Source organism: Theobroma cacao, chromosome 4 (genome assembly GCF_053813885.1).
Source record: "Theobroma cacao isolate CCN51 chromosome 4, ASM5381388v1, whole genome shotgun sequence".
NCBI classification, from domain to species: domain Eukaryota; kingdom Viridiplantae; phylum Streptophyta; class Magnoliopsida; order Malvales; family Malvaceae; genus Theobroma; species Theobroma cacao.
Window position 1 is genome coordinate 40,256,848 of NC_142642.1, and position 18,938 is coordinate 40,275,785.

General features: G+C 34.4%; 3 protein-coding genes across 4 annotated transcripts; 2 read left to right on the forward strand and 1 right to left on the reverse strand.

Moving 5' to 3' along the window:
• The first annotated feature begins 3,824 nt into the window (after positions 1 to 3,824).
• LOC18603618 (uncharacterized) lies at positions 3,825 to 14,672 on the forward strand. 2 transcript variants are annotated; one of them, XM_018119543.2, is made up of 24 exons: positions 3,825 to 4,255; positions 5,771 to 5,851; positions 5,985 to 6,084; positions 6,189 to 6,273; positions 6,446 to 6,495; positions 6,888 to 6,967; positions 7,368 to 7,427; positions 7,894 to 7,993; positions 8,103 to 8,180; positions 8,908 to 8,975; positions 9,115 to 9,183; positions 9,265 to 9,342; positions 9,419 to 9,514; positions 9,954 to 10,024; positions 10,162 to 10,239; positions 10,358 to 10,451; positions 10,609 to 10,707; positions 11,493 to 11,710; positions 11,796 to 11,907; positions 12,711 to 12,842; positions 12,924 to 13,031; positions 13,109 to 13,218; positions 13,298 to 13,396; positions 13,487 to 14,672. In XM_018119543.2, exons 1-24 carry the CDS (start codon positions 4,211 to 4,213, stop codon positions 14,016 to 14,018), a joined length of 2,643 nt encoding a protein of 880 aa, XP_017975032.2. In that variant the 5' UTR covers positions 3,825 to 4,210; the 3' UTR covers positions 14,019 to 14,672. The 2 variants fall into 2 exon arrangements, with proteins under 2 accessions (XP_017975032.2, XP_017975033.2); XM_018119544.2 differs by having other exon boundaries at positions 3,826 to 4,255; positions 13,301 to 13,396.
• A 253-nt stretch (positions 14,673 to 14,925) lies between these two features.
• ATOEP16-2 (Mitochondrial import inner membrane translocase subunit Tim17/Tim22/Tim23 family protein) lies at positions 14,926 to 17,097 on the forward strand. Its single transcript, XM_007035695.3, has 7 exons — positions 14,926 to 15,402; positions 15,508 to 15,559; positions 15,649 to 15,720; positions 16,063 to 16,094; positions 16,316 to 16,349; positions 16,508 to 16,575; positions 16,741 to 17,097. Exons 1-7 carry the CDS (start codon positions 15,277 to 15,279, stop codon positions 16,882 to 16,884), a joined length of 528 nt encoding a protein of 175 aa, XP_007035757.3. The 5' UTR covers positions 14,926 to 15,276; the 3' UTR covers positions 16,885 to 17,097.
• A 148-nt stretch (positions 17,098 to 17,245) lies between these two features.
• LOC18603621 (xyloglucan endotransglucosylase/hydrolase protein 22-like) lies at positions 17,246 to 18,578 on the reverse strand. Its single transcript, XM_007035697.3, has 3 exons — positions 18,169 to 18,578; positions 17,895 to 18,088; positions 17,246 to 17,806 (listed from the first exon to the last, which is right to left on the reverse strand). Exons 1-3 carry the CDS (start codon positions 18,442 to 18,444, stop codon positions 17,404 to 17,406), a joined length of 873 nt encoding a protein of 290 aa, XP_007035759.3. The 5' UTR covers positions 18,445 to 18,578; the 3' UTR covers positions 17,246 to 17,403.
• Positions 18,579 to 18,938: the final 360 nt, after the last annotated feature.

Genomic DNA, 18,938 nt, shown 5'->3' on the forward strand with positions numbered 1-18,938 from the left:
TTAGTTGTCCCACTTTTTTGCTAAGGGTCGCTCGCTCGGCGCGTGTTTGGTCTTTCACTCCAACATAACTGGGTAAAGTTAAACCAAGGAAAAATGGTAGCCATAAATTAAAAAAAATATATATGTCTAAATATATATAAGAAAATTATTTTAAGACATCCAAAAAAAGATAATTTTTATTTTATTGTTGACCTTAAATTAAAGTTCAATTAATTAAAAATCATTTTTTAAAGATGAAAAGTAATCCTTCTACTTTTCAATGCATTTTTATTTTATATTGAGAGTTTAAGACATGAATTTTCTTATCAAAATACAATTCTATTAATGCTATTATTTTCTTTTTCTTTTTCTTTTAAAACCACCTAAGACATGAAAATTGGTGAGTATACATCTAATAGGCATAGAACATATTGAAATTAATTAAGAATTATATTTAATTATTTGTACATATTGCTGTTGGGAATGATTTGTTTGTATGATCAAAATGATAGTTCAGTTCACTGGATAAATATCTAACATGGATATAAAAATAGACTCTTGTGTTTATTGAATTTTTTCATTAATTATGTATAATTAAAATATTAAATTATAAAATATACTAGTAGTATATCTATTGGAATTGAAATTAAGTCATTCGTAGAGAATAAGCATTTAACATAATTTAATTTCATATGTTAAACGAGATGATAAGCACATACTGTTAGGGTTTAACAAAATTGGACCAAATCAATAATTTAATTAAATCAAATACAATTTGGATAAAATGGTTCGGTTCGATTGGTCCATTAATTCTATTGATCTAAAAATTCAATTCAATTGATTTATTTAGTCGATTCTCGATATTAAAATTTTTTAACCAGACCGACTAAAAGATCAAATTAATATTATATATTTTAGATTTATATAAAACATATATTTTTCTATTACTAATGTTATGACGTGCAATAATTTATTGTCTTATATTATATGATCTTATTTTGTTGATATTAATTTTATTATTTTTGTTATGATGAATCTTGAATGTTAAAATGTAGAGGTTAAAATTTTTTAATATTAATTAGATGGCTTGTAGGAAATGACATAATTGTCTAAGTAAAATGACAAACGTTATGTTTTTTTTAATGTTCAAATTATTTATTTATTTTATAATTATAAATGAAGTTCTTAAAATTTAATATTGTAATTTACAAAAAACAAAAGTAACAAAATATCGATTCTTTTGGTCCAAAATCATACAAATTCAATATTTGATCAGTTTGATGCTCTTTTAAGTTTGATTAGTTCTTATCGATTTTATAAAAATATTTGATTTATTTGATCATTGATTATAACAGACCAAACCAACAAATTGCATATATTTACATACCATAAAGTTAACAACAAAAAGTATTTATAAATGAGGGTATGATTAAGATGTTAAGAAATTTCGCAAATCAACCATATTTGATAAAATTTTTTCAATAAATACTATTTTAATCAAACTTTAAAAATTTATTGTGAAATTATTTTATATCATGAAATACGAGTTAAATTAACTTTTCTAATTAAATTATATAATATATATGCATACATATGTGTGTGTATACGTATAATGAATAGTATCTCAATTTTCATTAAAAAGATGATGACTCGGTTAGAATAGTTAAATATCTTATATTTCTATATTTTTGTATATGATGCTAGCATTTTAACGTATGACCATTTTGGTTTTACCACTTTCATTCCATGTTGTTATTACTAGTTCATTATCTATTACATTGATCATCCGGGCTAGCCCTTAGGTGAAGCCACCCAAGCAAGGGCTTTAGCCCCTAATTTAGAAATGTCATAAATTTGAGAAGATTTTATAATTTTATAAAATAATTATTATATTAAAAATATTTAAAATTTTAAAAAATATAAATAATTAGTAATTAATAAATTTATTTATTTTTTCACTTTTTTAATTATGTGCTTAATAATTTTTAATTTTTTATCATTTTTTTTTCTAAAATACTATTAATTCTCAATTATTCATCTTATTTCCAATCAACTAACGGTCATATGTATTTAATTATCTCTAATAATTTTTTTTTTACTTATTTTTCTTATTTCCAATCAACATATTTAATAAATTTCAACAACTATTTTTTCTTATATATAAAAATCATTTTTTTCAATGTATAATATATATTTTTAAATTCTTTTTTTCTCGTTTGCTATTTCTTTCTTTTTATTTTTAACTTCAAATTTTCTTCAAATAATAAATAAGAAGTCTATTATGATATTATGTTTATAAAACTGTGAACCTTATTTACGGTTTGTAATAAATATTTAACAATTAAATACTATTATTTTAATCTTTATAATTTTTTATTTTAATTTAGAGTCTATATTATATTATTATATTATTTTTATTTTATGTGATAGTTGACTTATTTGAATTAAAAATTTAATCATTGATTTACATTAATCATTTAAAATATATATAATAATCACTTTAAACCTTTAAATTTATTGAGCCACTCTGTTGATCATTTTCTTTGAGCAATCATTTTAACCAATTAGGCATATCAAATCACTATTTTCCACACTTATTGATTTCACATGTTTTAGATATTGCTGGCTACAAATCTTATCAAACTAATTATAACCATCACTCGTGAACATCATATTCAGCAAAAAGAAACGAAAAAGCATAAACTATAATAATTTATTCAATTAAATTCTTGACTTTTTATTGTACTTTAATGAATTAAATTTTGATTTTTATCTCCATAAGTCTTTAATATTAGCAAAAAATCATTTATTGTCATATTCAATATTAATTGATATTTTATACCCATATAATATACTATCTAATTAGTTAATGTTATAACGTAAAACTAGTTAACATGTAAGAATTTACTTGAATACAAATTAAAATTTAAAGTTTCGTTTTAGTTAAAAAGAAGTCATAATTTCGAAAACTTTTTATTATTAAAAAAATATAAAAAGATCATGCCAATAAAACAATGCACCAATGGGCGAGAAGAGAAAGGTGAGCAAGTAAAAAACCAGAGATATTCTTGTCATGGATGTCCATTTTAGGATAGTCCAAAGGCAGTTGCATTAAATGTCAATGCTTACTCAAAGTCAGCGAAAGGGGATTGCCCCTCTCCCCCAATTATTTTTTTCTCAAATCTATGTTTTAATCATGCCATGGCCGCTATAGGACTACACGAAAAACTTGGTCATCATCCATCCATTCATTCCCTTTTGAAAAAGCGAAAATTAAAAATAAAAAAAATAAAAAAGCTTTACTTAATTAACGAAAACCACACGAGGAAACGAATTTAATTTCACACAATCATCATCATATGATGATCATGTTTTATTTGATTTCTTTGTCAATTTGTCCCGCCCCCACCCAAAGTTTCCTACTGTGCCATTCATCCGTTTCTGTACAATTCACGCTGAACCCGTTGGAAATTCCAAAGATCCTCCCCCCGTCATTCCTTTCGCCCGGTGTAACCGTACTGAATCCTAACCAATGGGAGGCCTACATCTGGCAAACCTGATTTAAAGCAGGTGACGTTTGCTAGGATTACCGACCAGAAGTCGTGCATCTTTCGTGCTGCGATGGTACGTGTCGGACCGAGACTGGCTGAGGGGAAAAAACACGTGTTTAAAGGAATCTCTGTGTGCTTTGATTGGATGGCGGAAATAAAAGCGCGTGGATACCAGCGAAGACTAGAAGGTAAAATGGCGAAACCGTAATTAAGAAAAGAAACGAGCCCGTTAACCTAATCGCATGTCTTACATTTGATGTCGTACATTTGTATTAATTTTTTAATTTTTTTGTTCACTCCTCTTTTTTTTTCTCTTCTTTCGCTTATCGAAGGTCGGGGAGGGACGGGCACCTGCGCAGAAAATAGAAAAAATAAAAAGGAAAGATAGAGAGAGAGAGAGAGAGAGAGAGGAAAGAAGAGAGAGAGAGTGAGAGAGAAACGAAGGTTTATTCAGCTTCGTTAATGGCGGTTAGGGTTTCCAATTGATCCCTTCTAAAAGGAACCTTAATCTCTCCCGCCTAATATTTCAGAGCCCGCGCTTTCTCTCTCTTCTTATTTCCCCAAAACCCTAATTGAGGTTCCCCCAATCTCTCAATATAACTTCGATTTTTTCAATCTCTACGATTCCTTGTGGTTATTTGGGATTCGAAAATTTTGAAAGCGGAGAGCGAGAAGCGGCGATGGGCGCTCAAGAGAAATCTCAAGGCAACGCCAATTCGATGCAGGTCAGTTCGTTTCTCGCTGTTTTATAGAAGCCTTGTTTTTTGGCTGTAGAATTGGTCTTATTTTGGTTAGTTCACTTCCAGGATGAGTTAGGTATTAATTTTGAATTTTTGGTATGTTTATTATCGAGGAGTGATGAGAATTTATAAAGTGAATGAAGTTCTTAACTTTAAATAAATTTAAATTTATTCTTGGCTTTGTAGGTAGAGGTGCGATTGATTTTTTCCTGTTCCGTAGTGTTGGTAGTCAAACTTGACTTAGGTTTTGGTTTGAAGTGTATAATGAAGTGAGATTAGCTTTAAGTGAGATGTCATAGAAATCTGTTGTTGGTTGGTTAAAGAAATTGATAATAAGTTCGCATTGTTTGCTTTTTTTCATGGAAGTTTTTGTGATTTGGGTGCTTAATAGAGGTATTGAAATGCAGTCGAGGGTGTGTTTTAGCCGTCAAATAATTTTACGCCTAAGAAATAGGGAACAGAGTGATTTTAGTATAAGTTTATGACAAATTTTGATTAAGTTGGAGGTACGAGTCTACTTTAGTTGATGTTAAAGGGAACTTACTACTAGACTGTATGAACTCTTAAGTTCGAAATGAGTAGGTAGTCATTACACCTGATATCAAGCTTATTTTGGTTAGGGTACTAGTTAACTAGGATCCTAGCCTGCTCTGCAATATTAGTTCATTGTAGATTACATGATTCCTCTTTATTTGTTGAAAAAAAAGGTATTCCATGTGTGGATAGGTTAATTCAGTATCAGATTTGAATGTTCTGTTATTTTAGAGCGTCATAGTTTGTAAATTTAGAAAGCCCACGTTGATTTACTGGCATATCAATAGGCTTAAATGCATGTTTATGAACCCTATTTAAGTGCTTATTTCCTAACAGTCATCACAAGTAACATGCAATTTATATTTTTAATTTGATCTTTTCATTGTTCTTCAGATAGTTTTTGTTTATATGCCATGCACTTTCCCAAAGAGGCCTTGGAAGTATGACCTTTGTTTTTTTTTTTTTTTTTCTTTTTACTCTGACTAGGCATTTTGAATTATGGTAAGGGTGCTGTTCCATGGGTGACTTATCAAAGCTAGGAAGCAAAGACAGTAGTATCATTGGCAGAAACATCTTGGGCTGGAAATAGGAAGCATTTAGGTAGTTAATGCAATGATAAGATGTTAGCAGGTTATGGATCTACGCTGAAATCTTTAATTAGCTAGGATTGAGTAAACTTCTATTTACTTTTTATCTTACCTGCACAGTATTCGATGATCACAAGGGGGGAAAGATCATAAAAGTTATTTATTGTTGGCACTAGGATGGCTGAAATAGCTGCTTGAGGTCTAACTTCTTGTTAATGTGACGATGCATCACTTCAATGATATCATCTTTTAGTGTACCATTCTAACACCATTTTCAGTCTGTGTTGTTTGTCTGTGTGGATTTTGCATGAGTTTTGGGAATTCTTATTTAACTGTTCTATCCTTCTCTTTTTTTGGTCAAATTATTTTATGAATTCAGCGAGTGAAGGTCTACCGTTTGAATGAAGATGGTAAATGGGATGATCAAGGAACTGGGCATGTTACTGTTGATTATTTGGAGGTCTGTTCTAATCCTTTTTCTGATCAGTATTTGTCTGTTTTCAGTATAGATATACTAGATTTAGTTTTTAAAAATAAATTATTAGTTAAAAATGTGTTCTTCCTTTTAAATGAATGTCAATGTTATAATTCAGAGATCGGAAGAGCTGGCTTTGTTTGTTTTTGATGAAGAAGACAATGAGACATTGCTTTTGCACCGCATCAGCCCTGATGACATTTACAGAAAGCAAGAAGGTACTATTATGCCTTTGCTAATATTAGCAAATGTGATATTCTCAATTGGATGTTTGTCATTTGTGAAAATTTTAGTTTGACTGAATGATGTGTGTGTTTATCAGATACAATCATATCATGGAGAGACTCAGAATATTCTACAGAATTAGCACTTAGTTTTCAAGAGCCCACAGGATGCTCTTACATATGGTAAGTAATGTCTATAAATTGTTTCATATTTTTTGGTTTTTCCTCATTGAATGTTTTTGATATAAATTTTTATATCCCCTTTTGTTACTGTTCTCTCTGTTGGAAGTTTATGATCTCAACCTTCCTATTTTCCTTTCTACCCCCCTCTATTTATTGTGTTCTTTTAATGCAGGGACCACATCTGTAATGTGCAAAGAAATCTGCATTTCAATTCTCTTAACAGTAAGTATTTTTGAAACCTGATCAAAGTTATTAATTCTTTAATCATAGTTTTTCTTACCTTCAAGTTAATCAAACATTGAATCCCTGTAAATGGTTTAACTCTCCTAGTAGTTTTTCTCCAAATAAAGACTAGAGTTGCAGAAATCCTGAAATTTGTAAGCAATTTTTTTTGGTGAATAGAATGATGTATTTGTCTGCCATAGAGGTTGGAAGATCCTAACTAACTGGGCTTCATTTGTTGAGTGGCCACCATCTTCCACCTTTGATGCACAGAAGATTATTTCCTTCAGACTTGTGTGCAATATATTCATTTTAGACTTTATGTCAAATTTATTATTGTGCAATTTTGAAAATACCATCAAGAAATGACCAACTACAAATGATTACTGCAGACGAGACATTTCACACCATGAATAGTGAGTTGAGGGAGTTGCCAGCTGTCGAGCTTTCCACTCTTCCCATAATACTCAAGGTTCTAATTAATGATTGAGTCCTCTTGATTGCATTCTATTTATGTTTATTTTTTTTGCTTAGTGGTAATTTTTAGGCCTTTTCGTTTGCAAAAACATTGGATATGTTTACTCTTAATGCTTTTCTTCATTTATTTTTCCTTTTGTTTTGTGAATTTGCTGTTCTTTTATGCCCTCCCATGTGTCGTGATCATCTCTATTTGAGCTTGTCTTATAATTATTTGTAATATATAGTAAGTTGACTATTTTCTTTTTCTTCTGGATAATGTCATTTAGAGTAAGTTGCTGAACCTATATTTTCTGCGTTCCCTGCTTATTTTTGCTTGGAAAGCTTCTCTAAGTTTAGTCTGCTCAAGCATGTTTATATGATTATTTGTTAAGTTGATCAATTTTGTCCTTCAGACTGTGACTGAGAGTGGCATTGCTGATCAGATGCGGCTGACAGAACTTATATTAAATGATGTATGATTCTTTAACTTTGCTTGTGCGTACATTTCCTTTTGTTAATGTCCTCTATATGTAGATGTTATATGGTTTAGTATTCTGTAATTATCTGCTGCTCATCTATCTCTTGTTAATGTTGGTATTTCTGTCTTATTAAATTACTAATTGATTGCTGTGTTATAAGCTGATTAATTTGGTTTTCTTCCTCTAGTTTCTCAACTCTCTGAGATTTTTTCATCTTGTTGATCTTCCATGTTGTACGGAGAGAGTTTGAGCATCTTTCTCCACCATGCAACTATGTGTTTGATTTCTTGGTACTTTTTATATTTTTCCTAGAATGTCATGTCTGTATCGTTCGATATCCTGGTTTTTTCCTATTGTTTCTGTTTCAACTTTATAGATAAATATCGTTGTCTTGATTTCCATCCATGTTAGTTGCTAAATATTGTAGACCTTACTGAATTGAGTTGTGATCTTAATGCAGCAAGATTTCTTCCAGAAGCTGATGGAACTATTCAGAATCTGTGAAGACTTGGAAAATGTAGATGGTCTTCACATGATATTCAAAATAATCAAGGGGATAAGTTAGTACTTTTTTTTTACTTAAATGATTATGCTTCTTAGTTAAGACATGGCTGTACTTTACAGGTGATTCATGGGATCTCTGATTTATGTTATTGGTTGTTTTCACAGTTTTGCTCAATAGTCCTCAAGTTTTTGAGAAAATATTCGGAGATGAGTTAATCATGGACATTATTGGTTCCCTTGAATGTAAGTTCCATCGCTGTTTGTTCACAGATTTATATTAGTGACTGTTGCTGGATTGAATTGAGGGTTTAATTTGCAAATTACTTATATGACTCTTTGGATGTGGGCTTAAAGGTGTAGAATCCTGCACAATTCCTTTTTATGCTAATAACATTTTTATATTTTGGGACCTTTTGGAATTTCCTATGTTCAATGTTTCTGTGGTTTCTCTTTTAGTCTTTTCAACTGGTTAATGATATCTGTGGTTGTCTGTGTTGCTGTTCCTTCAGTTCAACTTCTAAATTATGTTTGAATAATCCAATAGCTTCTACATCAAACTTTATATTCCAAAACTTGAACAGAATTGTCAAGACACTCATAACTTATATTGCAAGTAGTTATGATGTGTAGCTTTGTGACATTGGTGAGGAATATATGTCTGTTTTTGCAAGTGATTGGTTGTAAAAAAGCAAGTTGGTACATGAAATCTTTAAGTGGAACAATCTATCTCTCATTGTTCAGGAGGTTTGAAGTTGTTTGATGCCTGTTTTATTTTCCTGTTTATTGCTTAAAAATTGGTTATTTTTTGAGCTGCATGTTGGGTTGCCATTTAGAATTTATGTGCCTTACTCTGTTCATTCTGGATTTTCAACTTATTCTCATATGATATTTGTGTCTGCAGCATTAATATTTTTTCTTGATAGTTTGTATCATTTTCTGGTAAGACAGTTTCTTCTTCTTTGGTTTGCAGATGATCCTGATGTTCCTGAGGTTCAGCACTATCGGAATTTTCTGAAAGAACATGTTGTTTTTAAGGAGGTAAGGTACACTTAAATTGTTCTTGCTTCTTAAGATGGAGGTGTGGACTGAGGATTAGAGGGAGGTTAGATAGGAGAAAGAAAATCAAGGACCTTTACTTGTAGAAAAGAGTTCATTTTATAATATTCATCTTTTACAGGCCATTCCAATTAAAAATCCCATGGTCCTCTCAAAGATACACCAGACGTATCGAGTTGGTTATCTGAAGGTATGCATCTTAAATGCTTAACTTATGAGTCCCACTCATATCTTTAGTTGCGTAATTCTTGCTTTGATTTGCTTCTTTCAGGATGTTGTTTTGGCAAGGGTATTGGATGAGGCCACAGTTGCCAGTCTCAATTCTATAATTCATTCAAATAATGCTATTGTAAGATTTTTATTGTTTGTTGGCAAATATATTAGGCCTTTTGTTTCTTTGCCCTAACTGCTGTATTGTGTTGTAGGTTATTTCTTTATTGAAGGATGACAGCACCTTTATTCAGGAATTGTTTGCAAGGTTGAGGTCTCCCACCACATCAGCTGAGTCGAAGAAAACTTTGGTAATTGTTGATTTGGAAGTGAAGTTTTATTGTACTATTTTTCATTTGGTTATGAAGGTTGCTTCCTTTACAGCTAAGTGTTATGAGTGGCAGATTTGGAGATAGATCAAACTTTGTTGACTTTCAGTTTGTTTAGCCCTCCTTTGCTTGTAGTTTGTCTAAGATGATTGATTTTTGTATTTTCATTGATCCCTTTTAGATGTTAGACTTTGATTAGGTTATGAAAGGTCATGATTTAGGTGAGGTTAAATTTATGAATGTTAAGGCCGAAGAAATCTTCCTTTCCTTGGTTCATGTACATTCTTCATACCAGTGTCTTGTCTCATGTCTTTCTGGAATGTTTGTTATCTGTAGCTCTTTAATGCATGGACTTAAGCTCTGTGGTTCATTCCATTTGATTTATGTCTGCATTAATCCTGTTAGCTTATTTTTTCAATAGGTATATTTCCTGCACGAATTTTGTTGTTTAAGCAAGAGCCTGCAGATGGTGCAGCAGCTTCGACTATTTAGGTATGCTTTTCTACAAGTTAGACATCTGGTATTGCTGTAGCTATCTTGTTTCTTAAAGCTGTCATTTCTCCAGAATTATCTTTTGGACAATTAAATTTTATTTCTTTGGCTGAAGTGTCCGTTTTCAATCATTCTAGGGATCTTATGAATGAAGGTATCTTTGACATTATCACTGATGCTCTACAGAGTCAAGATAAAAAGCTTGTACTAACTGGGTAATGGTGGCATTTGTAGTATCTCTCTTTTATATATTTCTTTCCTTCTTACATTGTGTGTAAACTTTTAATTTCCTAATTATTGAGTTCTAACCATAGGTCTCTATAATGGATGCAGGACAGACATCCTCATACTGTTCTTGAATCAGGATCCAAACCTTCTGCGCTCCTATGTTGTTCGCCAGGAAGGAATTCCACTTTTAGGACTTTTGGTACGTGTTTTATTCCAGTTTGTTGGTAATATGGTATAATGAGTGTGTAGAAACACAAGAATTAGATGAACTTAACAGATCTCTATCATTGGTATATATGTGTCTGTATATATGGAGAGAGAATATGAAGAACTAATATGTAGTTGTTAACTTACAGGTTAAAGGGATGATAACAGATTTCGGGGAGGATATGCACTGCCAGTTTCTTGAAATTCTTCGTAGTTTACTGGATTCATTCACATTGTCAGGAGCTCAGGTGCATACCTAGATACTTGATTTCTGTGCTCAAGTGTTATATTTTGGTAGATGGGAAGTTGCATAGACTCTCACTCAACCTAAATTCCAAAATAATTGGGGCAGGTTTCATGAATCCTTCTCTTCTATTCTTTTTAGTTTAAGGTCATATTTTTTGGTCTAGCTTAAGCTCTTTTCCAACCTTACTTGTCTTAAGTTATGTTGCTGCTCTAGAATGTGGTGCTGTTCTTTGAGAAGCATGGACTTGTATTGAATTAGATTCTAGGTCTGGTTGTAAGATGAGAAATTTTCAACAAGCTGAACTTGGCTCCTCATGCACAGTAAGGTAGAGTCATAGAGTTATTGAAGAAGCTGAATATATTGATAAAAATTGGGTTGTGTCCTTCCTTTTGTGTCTAACTAGCTCAGCCAAACTTCATTTGGCTTCTGTTTGATCCTTAGTGTGCTGTAGTGTTTGATCCTTTGTGTGCAGTAGATACTGAGAGATTGATACTATATAACTTACTCAGAGATCATGGCCGTTATGATGTGTTTTTCATACCTCATATATGTGTTATCTTTACATTGGGAGTCCAAAACATTTTTGGGTTTCTTTATGCAGGTGTAAAAATTTTGGATGTTGATTTGTGTTTTATTATATATATCTGCTGATTGTTGGAAAATTTTGTCACTTAAACTTTGATGTAAGATTTAATTTCTTTCTCTATGCTGGTTTGATTACTAGTTCTAATTTTGAAGTTGGATTATGCCATTAAGTGCTTGACCTTATATTATTTTTTTCTGCAGAGAGATACAATTATTGATATTTTTTATGAGAGGCATTTGGGCCAGCTAATTGATGTCATAATATTGTCATGTCCTTCTGATGGGGCTGGCCAGTCAACCAGTAAATTGGCAAGCAGTGCAGGAAGAGTTGAAAGTCAAAATAGCACGAAGCCTGAAATTCTGTTGAACATATGTGAATTGCTGTGCTTTTGTGTTGTGCACCATCCTTATAGAATAAAGTAATCTTTTCGTACTAGTTTTATTTCATCTAGAAATTGGCTCATGAATTGTAGATGTCGATTGGCTTTTCTTCATTGTTTGCAGGTGTAATTTTCTCCTTAACAACGTTATAGACAAAGTTTTGTTACTGACCTGGAGAAGGGAAAAATACCTAGTAGTTGCTGCTGTTCGCTTTGTTCGCACTATTCTCCGTCATGTAAGTAAATTCAGTTCATTCTTTAGGGTAAATTTATATGCCATCAGAGTTCAATATTTTGTGCTCACTCTATGACATCTATAGAATTAGAAATAGCATTGAATATATAAATGAAATTGGAGCTGAAGCTGTTTGTTATGTGAATCATGTCTGACTTGGCTTTTGACTGTTTGCATATGGTGACGGGGAATTAGTTTCTCACGTTAAATATTCAGATATGTATATGTTTATCATTTGAGATATGAGAGGTACATATATGCTGTGCTGACTTTTCATTTTTCCAATTGTATTAATGTGAGACACATATTTGACATCTCAAAGCGACTTGGGTAAGGGTCCATGACATCAAATACAAGGGACCAATACCATGTCTGACACTCAAGCCTGAGCAACAATACGTACCAGGAATAACATAATATTACAATTCACTGGTTGTTGACAGATCGCCTGCCACTACTGTTTCTACTGTAGTCATTTGAGATGTCTCAGTTGTTAAGGATTGGGCTATTATGTTTGTTTGCACCATTGCTACCCAACTGGGATATAGGGTGGAGAAATTTTCTCTTTTTTAAACTTTCTTCCCCATTCACTGGGCCTTCTATACCTGTGATCTTTTGTTTTGTTTTTTTCATTGTTGTGCACTTGCAATTTCTAGGAGTCTGGTTTTTCCATATTATAATGTTATGCTTCTTTTTATTCTCTAACCTTCTTGCAAATCAGCATTTTTTGTGGCTGGTGAATGTACAAGTTGATTAATGCTGTTACGTGTTTCAATTGCTCATCATTGAGCTGTCATGTTGCAGGATGATCATCTAATAAATCATTTTGTTAAGAACAACCTTCTCAAACCAGTTGTTGATGCTTTTGTTGCTAATGGAAATCGTTACAATGTGCTGAACTCTGCAGTCTTAGAACTTTTTGAATATATCCGCAAGGTGCATATCGTTTCTGCTCTTATATTTGGATCATAGACATATCTGGCAAATTGTGTCTGCTAATAACTTTGTTTCATGCAGGAAAACTTGAAATTATTGGTTAAATATCTAGTTGATTCATTTTGGAATCAGTTGGTTAAGTTCGACTATTTGGCTTCCGTTCACTCTTTGAAAGTTAAATACGAGCAGGTATTCTAGCTCCCGACCAATTTTTAACTGAGATTTTTAGAGGTAGAGCTTCTTTGACGTGATTTGTCTGTTTGCAGTGCTTGGAAAATTGTGGAGCAAAAACGAATGTTAATGCACTGGACCCAAGAAAACGAATTGATGAGCGTGCTTTGGAGAAAGAAGAAGAAGACTATTTCAATGAGGACAGGTATGCTTCCATCAACAGATGAGTTGAGTTTTTTCTTCTGATCCATTTCCTCTGTAGTGATTGAATGTGGATGCTTTAGCAGTGATGAAGAAGATACAGCATCTGCATCTAATACTCAGAAAGGACAATCTCAGCCTGTTTTGTCCAATGGAGTTGCTGCAAGCTACCCATCATTAAGGTATTTTAATGACCTCATCCTAGATGATTACCAACAATGATTAATAGTCTGTTTGGGCTCATAATTTATGCATTCATTTTAATTTTATAGCCCAAGATCTGGTGGACTCGTTGACTACGATGATGATGAGGATGATGAAGACTACAGACCACCTCCAAGGAAGCATGCAGAAACCTCGGAGGAGGATGAAGGAACCATGGAGTCCCTTAGGTTGAAGCGTAAGTTGACTACTAAGGAAAAGGAGCCTGACCTAGCTAAGAAGCAGCGATTGGGTAAAAGCTCTAAATCAAGAGATAGTCTATTTGCGGCTTGGTGTTCAACACTAAGCCAGGCAGTGCTGCCAAGTAAGAAAACTGCAAATGCCATGCATATATCTACTCGGTCACCTGAAGGGAACAAAGGCTTAGGTGAGGAAAATCATGTAGATAAGGAATCTGGCAGTCCCAGAAGTTCTGATAACAATAGTAGTTCTTCAGAAGAGGACAACCTTGTAGATAAGGAACCTCCCAGAAACTGTTCAGACTGCTTGCATAGCCCCTCAGACAATAGACAATTAAGTGGAGAGGACTGTCCGTTGATACCACCAAAGTCCTCACCTGAGATGGCTGTAAATGGATCTTAAGTTATTTATCAGAATCATTATGCGCAGGGTAACTTGTTTTCGTGTTTGTTTTATTCGACTCAAGGATGTGCTTGGTGACTATACAGTCTTCGGCTACCAAAGAAAAAGTGGACTGCCAAAAAGAATTGGATGCGAAGAAAGTGGAATGAGCAGGACAATGGTGAATTTGTTTGTCGGAGGGGATGATCCTGTATAGTGCACCTGAGAGCATGGAAGAAACACGTACTAATTATGCAGCTAAGTCTACCAGGCCTTTTTCTGATGCTTTGAAACTGAAGCTAGGACTTTTCTGCTTTGGGAGCCGCCCAACTGTTGCTTCTGTAAAACATTTTACCTGTCTTTGTCTGATTTTTCCCCCTGTTTCTGTTCTTTTTCTTTTAAATCCCTTTTCCTTAATTCTTGCCCTTATTTAGCTTTGTGAACCAACTGATAGAATGGGCAGTAATATTTGCCCTCAATAGTGTCCCTTTGTTGTTCAGTTTTGTGGTGGGTGTGGCTGTTATAGAGAGAGAGAGAGAGAGAGAGAGAGAGAGAGAGAGAGAGAGGGTTTAGGATGTTGGTTTAGAAGGCCAAAATTTTCTTAATTGTAGCTCAGACCTCATTTATAGACCACTTGTAAATTAGAACTTGCTATTACGCAACTTCACTTCTGAAGAGTTTTCTTCATTAAATCAGCAAAAGCCCAAAAATTTGTTCCCCAAAAAATCATCCCTCTCTTATGGCTTTGCAAGTTTAACTTCTTTCCTTAACTCTCCATCTTGCCTGCCTCTATTTTTCATTTTGGGAAGAGTAACCGATTGGGCCTTCACACGTAAGACAGTTTGCAAAGAATAACAGCTTCACGTAAGAAAAACAATGGTCATTGGAATTCGATACGAACCGGCCCGCGGCTTGTAAGACAGACCGGGAGGGTTACTGTTACCGACTTCGGAAAGATTCTCGGCGAAAGTTTAGACCCAAAGAATCGCCACGAAGTCCGCCAAACCTGGTTCCATGCACGAGACACGTAGGGTCTCTGGAACACGTGTCCCCTGTCCCTGTCTTGACTTTCTCTTCTTCGCAACTCCCTACAATCGCTGCTTTTCTCTAGTTAATCACGTTTGCAAAATGTTATCTTTCTATCTGAATCTGCCATAACTACTTGGATACCGTCCTACCATTAATTCTGTGAAGAAGTTGAAGTTAAAAGACATACCAACTTTTCAAGTGAAAAAAAAAGAAGAAAGGGTTAGCTTCAGAACCCGCAAAAGAAAACAACATGAGCACTAACTTGGAGACAAGGTCTTTGCTGGATGACTGGCGTAACTTCGACAAGGGATGCTTCTTCGACCTTGGACACCCTCTCCTCAACCGCATTGCTGAGAGCTTTGTCAAAGCTGCTGGCGTACGTAAATCTTCTGGGTTTTCAACCTCATTTTTGTCAGTTTCTTTTGTTTATTGTTTGAGAATGCAAGAAATGAAAGGGTTCTTGTTTGGTACTGGTGTACAGATTGGAGCGATTCAGGCTGCGGCGAGGGAGTCTTGTTTCATAGCTGTTGAAGGCATGCACTTTCTTTTCAACTTCATATCATTTGTTAATTGGGATCCTAAATTATTTGGTGGTCGATGTTGTCTTGTTGTTTTGGTGCAGGAACTGAATCAAGTAACTCACCTGATATCACCGGTTCCAAGAACAAGAAGAACCGCTTCCCTGACCTCAGAGGTATCAATGCCTGCTGGTCCTGATCATATGGTCTGAGAGGAACTTGGCGTTAGAAAGAGGGGGAAAAACATGAACAGTCTTTGGTGGTGTCTTATGCAACTTTCTTTTTGGTTTTCTAGATCTTCATACAAATTTGAGATGGTTGACCCTTAAACTACTAAAACTTTGGAATTATTTAGTACCAAAAGCTTAATCCACTATTCAGATTAAGGAGATGTGACTCAATTTGGAAATGGAGAGTTTACTTCTCTTACTTGTTGGGAGATGGGAGTTTTGTGTGTTATTCATTTGTTTGGACATTGCCCGTGAAAGTTAATTGAAATTGTTTTATATGGATTGCAGGAGAAACCAATCGAAAATCTCTTGAAGCAATGGTGAGTCTCTTTCCCAAGCATGAACTTTCAAAATGGAATTAAAGCTTATGGCGTTGTATACTGATTAATGAGATAAGTCTTAATGGCTCTTGCACTTGTGTCACCAAAATTGATCTTGTTAAAGCTGGTTATTGCTAATGCAGGTGCCTGCAATACCTGAGGATATTCTGCTTATTTATTTTTTTTGTTTTATCCAAGTAATTTTTAATAATATTTTACAGGTGAAGAGCACTGGAAAAGAATCTCTACAGTGGGGTAAGTTTAGAGCGTGGACCCAATTTCTTGTTAGTTTCTCTTGGATGAATTGTCAGAAAATGTTCAGAAAAGAGAGAATAATGGCTGTCAAGTACAAATGGTTGATTTGAACTGGTTCATTATTGATCATGGTTCATGAATTGAATTGCACATTACAGGGCTGGCTGCAGGATTATATTCTGGTCTCACATATGGACTAAAAGAGGCTCGTGGAGCTCATGATTGGGTAAAGATCAGCATCTTCTCTCTTCTTTTCATAGGGGAAAAAGGCAGTTTCTTCAGTCTCCACTTGTTGTAAAGATGCAAAGTTTCCTGATCCAAGAGCTTAACAAATTCTTTTTATGCTACCATTATGTTTCTTTTGACACCATTGTCGGCCAACATGTTGCAGAAAAACAGTGCAATGGCGGGAGCAATTACAGGAATGGCACTGGCACTCACATCCGAGGAAGCTTCCCACGAGCAGGTTGTGCAATGTGCCATCACCGGAGCTGCTATTTCGACTGCTGCAAATCTTCTCACCGGAATATTCTAGCTCTTCCTCACCGGAATATTCTAATGCTGCCTTAGAATTTTAAGTTTGCCTTTTCTGCCTAGACCAATTTGTAGCATGTTGGTACTTAAGTTATAAACAATGTTTTTTGCTTAGGATTGTCCTTTTTCTTTATGAATTGTCATCTTTCACCACAAGTACAAAAGGATTTGGCCTTACCAGCTTTTGTTAAATCAAGCATGTACTTTATTTTGAAAGTGGATTTTATTACAATGTTTTTGCTTAATTCAATAAATTGTAGATGTTTTTATGATGCTATGGTATAAACGGGATCATTAATATTCATTACTACATATTATTTTGTATGGAATATACCCTGAAAAGAAACTGATCAATGTCCATGAATTTTAAGAGAGGAAGTATAACTCTTGTTGCATATAATCTGATAACGTATTACATACAAAATAGGGAGATTTCTCAAAGAACAAAAGAATCATGAGTTGGCCTGAAGAAGAAAAAGAATTGAAAGAATATTGATGGAATTAAGTGCTGTTGTTGCCTCTAAGACATGTTGCATTCTGGAGGTAGACCTTGGGGAAATCTTTTGGCGTCGGTGCAGTAGTTGTAGATCATGTAGTTCTTCGGGACCCATTGCAGCCTTTGCTGACTAGTGGAATCCAGCTCCTGAGAGAACCAGGCATTGTTGGTTGAGGCAGAAGATAGAGGATTTGATTTGCAGGAAGATGCTTCATTAGACCAAACACAGGCATCGGCATTGAAGTTTCTGTAAGAAGCAGTGAAAGGAGCTTGAGTCCAATCAGTCTTTACCAGACCACCCCTTGTAGCCCAATCATCAGCATTCCACGAGCTGGAGTAAATTCTCATGGGTTGGTTCTTTGGGAATGGGACACCAAGTGACTCCGTGTTTTTGAACTCTCTAATGGGTGTGCCGTCCACCGAGAAGCTGGAACATAGCATAACAAGATTTTTGTCAATCAAGCAATTCCTACCAATTGGGGCGAAATGCAAATTTTCAGTTTAGGAATACTCACATGATACGCTGGGGATTCCAGAGGATGGAATAGGTGTGGAAATCTGCAGTTGGGTCAAACCAGAGATAGAACTGTTGCTCTCTGTTACCCTTTCCTTGACTGAACACATTGGCATGAAGAATGTAAGGATCCCCACTAAGGTTCCCCAGAAACTCAAAATCGATCTCATCCCATGTTGATCCTTTCGAAGATAACTGCAGAATAGAAATATACATCAGCATTTGTGCTATCAACATATCTACATGTCCTTACAAAAATTGGAGAATTAACTTACATAGTAGGCAGTGACTGTGCCAGCAGAGTTGCCAGGGACAAGCTTGAGCTGCATATCAATCTTGCCAAAAAGATATTCATTCTTGGACTGGAAACCGGAGCCAGAAGCTTTATCAAGGGAGAGAGTAAGAACCTCCCCGTTGTTGACTATCTTACCACGACCATCTCCCCATGTGATGTCAAAATCTTGGTAGAAGTTGCTAGCCGATGCTGCCACCGGACAGCCAATTACGAGAGACATAAGCAATGGCAAATTGAGACTTGAAGTTGAACCCATTATTCCATTTTGTTTCTGGTTTGCCTGGGCAGACAGAATATGTTGGAATATGAGACGTTAATAGCTTGATATTTTGGTGTGTTTGAGAAGAACGATGGAGCTTGGTATTTATAGTAACGAAAAACGTAGGGAAAAGGCCACGATGCTCCATTCAGCTTGGTTGTGCACAGTTGTTAAAGAGTAGAGAACACATTATACAAGTAGCCGTCAAAACAAACACGACCCAACCAAAAACACAGTCTACGATGTCACGCGGTGTGTGTTTGAGAGATAGGAAAGTGTGGTCCTTTTCAGCCTCTTGCAGCCCATTCATAATTACGTAACGTTCTTGTTACTTCAATTGTGATATCACTCTTGAGTCTTGTATTAGTAAAAATTTGAATTTATTTTTGATACCACCTATCATGGGTCATTATTTTCCTATTTCCAAACTAAAAAAAATATATTCAATAAATAAATAAAACTTCTATTAATAAACTTGACATTTATTTAAT